The sequence below is a fragment of the Sardina pilchardus genome, chromosome 9 (genome assembly GCF_963854185.1).
Source record: "Sardina pilchardus chromosome 9, fSarPil1.1, whole genome shotgun sequence".
Classification (NCBI taxonomy): Eukaryota; Metazoa; Chordata; class Actinopteri; order Clupeiformes; family Clupeidae; genus Sardina; species Sardina pilchardus.
Window position 1 is genome coordinate 21877422 of NC_085002.1, and position 7572 is coordinate 21884993.

At 45.3% G+C, this 7572-nt stretch overlaps 1 protein-coding gene across 1 annotated transcript in view; it reads right to left on the reverse strand.

The window, feature by feature from the left end:
• Positions 1–269: 269 nt before the first annotated feature.
• The window catches only part of slc41a1 (solute carrier family 41 member 1), a 20132-nt gene continuing 12829 nt past the window's right edge, over positions 270–7572 (reverse strand). The window contains exons 6-11 of the mRNA XM_062546345.1: positions 7015–7161; positions 5475–5622; positions 5073–5152; positions 4628–4762; positions 4199–4347; positions 270–3953 (exon numbers count right to left, since the gene is read on the reverse strand). Coding sequence (XP_062402329.1) covers positions 3768–3953; positions 4199–4347; positions 4628–4762; positions 5073–5152; positions 5475–5622; positions 7015–7161 — 845 coding nt within the window. The 3' untranslated portion in view covers positions 270–3767. The remainder of the gene's footprint in view (positions 3954–4198; positions 4348–4627; positions 4763–5072; positions 5153–5474; positions 5623–7014; positions 7162–7572) is intronic.

Here is a 7572-nt window from a genome sequence, read left to right on the forward strand (position 1 = left end):
CTGACTTACAGTAAGATAGGCCTCTTATCCAATCCCTTAGTAACGTCTGTGCAATGTGGTAATGTGAGGAAATGTGAGGAAATGGCAGGAAAAACGAAGACAACACCCCCTCCCCACACACACACACGCACACAAACACACACACACACACACACACACACACACACACACACACACACACACATACATGCAAAGACCTCTGCAAATACATGCAAAGGCCCTATCTAGTGAGACATGACACTATCCCATAAAAACACTTCAACACCAGGTTGGTACGAAATAATAGATTTTCTTTCTTTATTTTTTTTTATTCCAGCAAATTTACAAGTACCACTGTTTGAATCCCCATTACAGCAGAAGAGAGACAGGATGGTGGTAGTGGTGATGGTACAGACAGTAATATGGTGGCATTGTGTTGAGCCTTCAACCCATCCTATAGTTCAAACCAAGAGCATAGGCCCAATACATATGATCTGACATAGATACTGTAGCTTTGCCCCCAGACAACCTCGAAGTAGCGATCTGTCTGCACACTGCTACAGGAGAGTAACAGCTGTATTTATATTTAGCCTTCTGCTAACAAGTGAAGTGTGGATGTGAGTTATTTTTTTGGCATAGAATCCATACCAAATAGAGCAGGGATTTCTTTTTTACTTAAAGAAATTTCCATTGAGATCTGTGTTGAATTGTGTCTTGTTTTCGGTCTTTCATAAGATCTAGAGAAGACAGATAGCCATGGTTTGATTTGTGTCTTCAGTCTGTAAATGATCCCTTGTCCCATGCTCATAGCCACATGCTAGCCCACCACCACCCTATGCAGACAGTAACACAGTAGTCTTGTCTCTTTGTTTGCACAGTTGTGTCTTCCCAGGAGTAAAATGTAATCAATACAACATAAAAATCAATTCACAGAATTAAAAAAGACAAAAAAATTGATAAAAGCTCTTAAAACTACTTTTCCTTTTGTTTAAAACCTTGCCGGTGATTTTGTTAAGGCATAGTTCTACAGTTGCAAATGTGAGGTTTCTGTCAGATATTAGGCACCACATGTCTGATATGTTTGTTAGGTTTGCCATGTTTTCTTAAAGGGGGCAAACAAAGTATGTCTACTGGCCCAAAACGAAACAAACATGAGCTGAATGACAGACAAAATAAAATGAAAAATAGACAACTTATTTATAGAATAAATATATATATTATATACAACTTCGCTTTGTATACATCTAAAAAATAAATAAAACAAAGCGGCCCACACCCTGAAGAATTATTCACAGCCAGACAGCAGCGCCATGGCAACAGGTGAGTGTTCGCTGCCAGGCAGTGGTGTCATGGCAACAGGTGAGTTGCACCGAGGAAAAGAGACTAGCACAGACTCAGGATGTGTGGAGGCACGCGTGCTCCTGTGTTTGCCACCTGGTGGCCATCCTCCGGGCTGTGCCTTTTGAGATCCCAACAGTGCCCTCTGGTGGCCACAGGGTTACAGTACGTTTAGCACAGCAGTGGTCTCACCTCAGCTTGCCACAAGTCAGAGATACGCTCACTGGCGTCTGACCAGCGTAGAATAAACAATTCAAGAAACCGATGACAACAAAGAGAAGAAAAAAAACATAAGGGGAAAAAAAAAAACAATCTTTGAAAACCAATTATGAAGAAATGCTATGCCATCCACCATTACACATGTTGGGGAAAGTACTTGGACAAAACAAAAACAGAAAAAAAAAAATCATCGAGCAATGCAATTCATGTGCCCTGCACAGCATCATCAGGTGGACCCCACAGGTTTACATAAAACAGACGAGCCTCCATGGACTGGACAAATTGCATTTTACTGCAAAAACTGCCACGACTGCTGTATAGATCATAAGACTTAAAGGCTCATATTAGTACAATGTCAGCCGTTACAATGGTTAGTGGTCAGTTGGATTTTAAAGGAACTAAAGGCTAATTGCATTCATCTGCGCTGTTATCAGTAGCTGCTGCAACAGAGTGCATTGGAGAGTGTTATGGGTTACCATAGTTATAGTTTTTTGTAGGTTTTTGTTGTTGTTGTTCGATTATTGATTTATTTCCCCCAGGGGAGGTCTGGTACCGAGGTAAATATATTCAGTTCCAGTCGAGCCATGCTTTTTTTTCTTTTTTCTTTTTTTAAAACAAAAATTCCATTCACTTCAAGTCTTCTATTTCAGCCATGCCTTCACGTATAGCTTTGCTAAATGTTCTGTGTGAGCCATGCGCTACATGTGCGTCTAACTGCAGTGGGTATTGTGGCAGCCTGAGTGCCCTAGAAGGGGGGGGGGGGGGGGGGTCCCGTGGTCTTCAGTCAGACGGCTTTGCGCAAGAGCCACACTGCCAAGGTGTCTTCCTTGGTGTGCTGGAGAGCAGACAGACCTTAATGTGTAGCCCTTATAGCCAGTCCCAGCAAAAACTTAAAAAAACAGTCAGCTTATGCCTCCGAAATCCTCTGGAAAAATAATCCCACCACTACGTATTGTCATAAAAGCAAATATACATTAGTATTGTTGGTAGTTTGTTTTGTTTTTTTCTTTAAAACTAAGCAATTAAAGGGAGTTTTATCCAAAACCATTCTTAGTTGGTGGCCATTTTGAAAATCTCTCATGAGGCTTTCATCCTAAGTGGGAGGAGTTACAGAGGGAAGAATTGGGAGCCAGTCATCTTGATTTCTACACTCATGTCAAAAAACACACTGTCCTTCTGATTCCATTATCTAGCCATATAAAACATCATGAGCGGTATGGGAGGACAGTAAGCCAATAGCACTGCACACATGGCTTGCAACTAGTCAGCACAATCAACTTCATCTAAGCAATCAGAAGACAGTGTTTGTCCATGCATAGCTAAGGAGTAGCCACCCAATTCTATGCCAATATTTACTTTAACTGTGGTCAGTAAACACAGAAATACTACCGAAAAATAAACATAAAAAGCACAAGCTCCGGTCCAACAGGATTTAAGGAGGAAACAAAGGAGTTCCTTAAGACTGAGAGAGAAAGGGAGATTAGGACTGGGATGGCCGTCACACATTATGCACGTGAGAGCCCAGGCTCTCTGACCTTTACAGTGAGCGACCTTTCGTGACCAGGGGTCAGTGTGTGGTAGCCTCTGTGCAATGCTCTCCCGTCTCCTGAGAGAACCAACAGGCGCAGTGAGGAGCGGTTGAGGCAAAAGGGGCTGGCAGGGATCAAAATGTACAAAGGAACACAAACACATACACCTCTGGCAAAAGAGAGGCTATCTAAGCATGATCAGGTCACTCCATTCTGGTCCAGAAACTTTTTTTTTGCTTTCAGTTGGGAGTAGTAGAACTTTGACAGTGTTCCGTGGGAAAACTGGAGCCTGCGCTTCCGTCTCTTATAAACATTCTTTTAGTGTATTAAATACTCATTTACTGTACAATTCCGCACACACAGAGCACTTGGTGATTTGCATTCTAAGTTCGCGTTTTTTTTGCTTTTTAAATATATTTGCTAAAACTTCAAGTGCAACTTGATCATATATTTTACATTAACGGCCTGTAGCACTTGGCCAAAGGGAGGAGTTGTCCCCATTGAAAAATAATGAGGAACCTCCGAGTCAGCAACAACAATTTATAAGAATATCAACATGTGTATCGGTTTTTTTTTTTTTTTTTTTTTTTTTCGTGTAGTGGAGGGTTGGGGTTTTTTTGCGGCATAAAGTAATGCACTGACTGGCACTCTGGTAGGGAGGAGGGGTGAGCACGTGGGTGAAGGCTTCTTCAGGGCCTTTCTTCAGTCGCCCACGTCAGTGTCCCGGTCCCCGATGAGCCACAGGATGTGGAAGCAGAGGGCCAGCAGGCCGGTCCCCAGCAGGTCGCCCAGCGCCGTCAGGTATGGAATGGAGAAGTTGTCAGGGTCCATCCCCCGGCCCCACATCCACTGCACCATCCAGTTCGCCAGGTACAGCAGGAGCGACACCTGAGGGAGAATTTTGAGAAAGAAATCCTGTAAGAACTCCGCCCTCGGTCTTTAGCAGTTGTATTCATTTTCTATTGTCAGAATGTCGGTGATACTGAAGTTGATGCTATCTCCATGTCCTTAAAATGTATTCTTTTCAGACATTAAAGTTTACTGATTTTCAGAGTTTGAGGTAGGGAAACTAATCACAGAGGCATCTTGGTGTGTGACTCAGGTCAGGTGTGATGAAATCAGTGAGGTCTTACCTGCAGGAGAGCTGCGGCCATATAGAAGCCAATAAATATGGGGGTGAGGGTGGTGTGTCCCCCCTGCATGGTGTTGATGGTGTAGAGGAAGACAAGGTGACCTGGGGCCACTAACAGGAAGAGCACTCGGGCCGACCGAGAGTTCACACCTGAGACACGAGACAGAGAACATGGAAGGACATCATTCATTTGGAGGATGGGACATATTGTTGATTAATACAGAATAATGTCACAACAAGGTTTCATGACCTCAGGACAAAATGTCTGTCTATCAGGTTTTGTGGGCAAAATGTCAGAGACTATCCCATGCCACATATACAGTATAATGACACTGCATTGCAACAAACCGGTTAATCCTTTGCAATTACCATCTTCTTTTCAAGACAAATCTGGTTATCACGGACAATGGTTGTATGTGTGGTGACTCACCTGAACCAAAGAAAGTAGTGCAGGGTGTGGGGCATTTTTTTGGCGTAGGGTCAGGCTCTCCCATGGGCAGCCCATTCATGTGCAGGTAGGTGGAGATCCGGCTGGCCTGAACGGCCACCAGGTTACCTCCCACACCTGCCGTCAGAACAGAGAGGAGAGAGAGAGAGAGAGAGAGAGAGAGAGAGAGAGAGAGAGAGAGAGAGAGAGAGAGAGAGGGAGAGGGAGAGAGGGAGACAGCAACAAAAAGATCAGTTTGCTACATAAACATGTCTGTAAAAAAGACACTAATCTATCATGTGGGAGAGTAGTGGTGGTGATAACACTATAGCATTGTTCGTACTGTAACTCAAACGGTCCATGTTTTTGTTTTTTTTCGGCATATTTAGCAAATTCAACGCGTGCTCCTTGAGAAGGCAGAATTAAGTCAGAGAGATGCCTCTCTCACCATTGATGACGGGGGTGAAGACGGCCATGCCGGCAAAGTTTGGGTTGGACACTGTTTTATCCAGGATGAGCCCCCCAACACTGCAGGATAACAAGACAGGACGGATGTCAACAACACTGGACCATGTGGTATGGTTGTGAAGCAATTCCAACAAAACTTGTACAGAGTACAGAGTAAGAGGACAAGAGTGGCATGAAGATCATGCCTTCAAAAAACTAGAACAAAATGTATTTTGGGAATAATAAAGTATCTATCTAACGACCGATCTATCTCTCTAATAATGACAATAATTGTGCAAAAAGTGTCTTCCAAAATGTAAAATTAAACGTAAATACGACACTGAGAATACTGCGACGGAGAAGCATCGATGGACGAGGAGAGTGTGTTGTTGCTGTTGCCCACCTGCTGATGGCCATGGCGATGATGACAGGCTCCCAGCCCGAGTACAGCACCTCTTTGGTTGATGGGATCTTGCGGGCGATCAGCACCCAGATGGGAGTGAGCGCCACAAAGAAGGCGCACACCAACGGGTTGGCATAGTCGTTAGAGTCTGCAGAGAGAGGGAGAGACACAAGAGGAAGTCATGGTGTCAGAGAAGACGGGACATGGACACAGGAGGCAGAAATCTCAGCGGATGAAGGCGGGGGGATGCAGGATTTCGAGGTCAGTGGGTCACTAAAGCATCGCAACACATCTGGTTTTAAAAGCACGACTGTGACCAGAGGCAGCTGGAAGTGTGTAATACTCCTCTACGCTTCCCACGTCAGGCCGCAAACCTCTTCCAAACAGTCGCGGGGACATGCTGGGAGATTTTTTTCTGAGGTTAACCTCTAGTACAACACGTAAACACCAAAAATGCCTACATTTCGGCCACAGAAAAACGGGGGAAAAACAGAAAGCTGATAGCTATTCTTGCCGTTATTCTTGCTGTAAACATTCCCATGTGGAGAGACTCATTGCGGTGTGCCAGTGATGTGACTGGATCTGCTCCAGCAGGCCAAGGTGTGGTTGCTACAGTACGCGCTATCGCTCAGCTAACAATAGCCCCATGCTGGGTATGGTCTGCGGGTCACTGCAGTACCCCACATGAGGCACTTGTCTCACCAGTGTCTGGTACTGACTCCCACGCTTAGGAACAAACAAAATGACGATGCCACACACATATCAAGTGTAAACATCTTAATCATAACCGGCCTCGTCTGGCTCTGACGTTACTTAGTGTCACACAGACAGAGTGTCTACACTCATCCCCAGACATGGCCCTCTAAGACAGCAGGGGGATTCAGCAGAAAGATTTATGCCTCGATTTGACAGCCACAAACTCCCTGGCTGTTGTGTATATCACTCGGGCTGGTTTATCACCATGGTGAGATGAGATGCTGCAGTGTGGTGGGAGGCAGCCAGATGGCTACTGAGGCATCTGGGATGAGCAGCCGCTGAAAATACGCAGACTAGTCAGAAGCTGCAGGGAGAGTCTAAGGGTGCCGACGCTACCACTGTGTGTACACACACAAGTGCATCCAAAACAAAGCTGCCGCCGCCTTAGCTGTGAGCATAAGGACACATCAGGTTTGAAGACACATCGCATGTGTCTTTTTTTCCCTCCATCTGTCTAGGCTGATAACGCTCTTGGCACACACGATCGCTCACTGCCTAACTGCTGATAAAAAAACAACAACATTAATGGCTTTCTGACAGCTGACAACGTGAGTCAATGTCAACAAACCAAAGCCGATAAATAAAGACAGCAGCTAATATCCAAAAACAGTGTTATCATCACTGCAACATGGGTACAAACAGACTCAGCCTGGCATTACTCACTGTAACAACAGGAAGGCGCGCTGATGGACGGTTAATAATTAACGGCTAAAATGGTAGCGTAATAACAAGCAAACATGGTAGCGTAATAGCATGCAAACAGAGCCGAGTGGTCGTGTGGTACCTAGCTCCTTGTACAGCCCCGTGCTGATGCCTGCTAGCAGTGCCAGTGTGATGAGGTCACCCAGGCTGGCAGCGATGGGCGTGGCCACGTTGTCCGGGTTGATGCCCACCTTCCTGGAGCCGATGATCACGCCAATCATAATCAGGCCTGTGGACAGAGGGGAGGGGATCATATGAAGGGCCCCGTACTAAGTATAACTAGAGGTGTGACTGATTACCTTAGCTTACTGTATGTATGGAGATGGTTGGGTTATAAATACATAGATGTGTGTGTGTGTGTGTGTGTGTGTGTGTGTGTGTGTGTGTGTGTGTGTGTGTGTGTGCGTGTGTTTGTGTGTGCGTGTGTGTGCACGTGTGTGTGTGTGTGTGTGTGTGTGTGTGTGTGTGTGTGTGTGAGTGTGTGTGTGTATGTGTGCGTGTCTGTATGTATGTGTGTGTGTGTGTGTGTGTGTGAGTGTGTGTGAGTATGTGTGCGCGTCTGTGTGTGTGTGTGTGTGTGTGTGTGTGTGTGTGTGTGTGTGTGTGTGTGTGTGAGTGTGTGTGTGTGTATGTGTGCGTG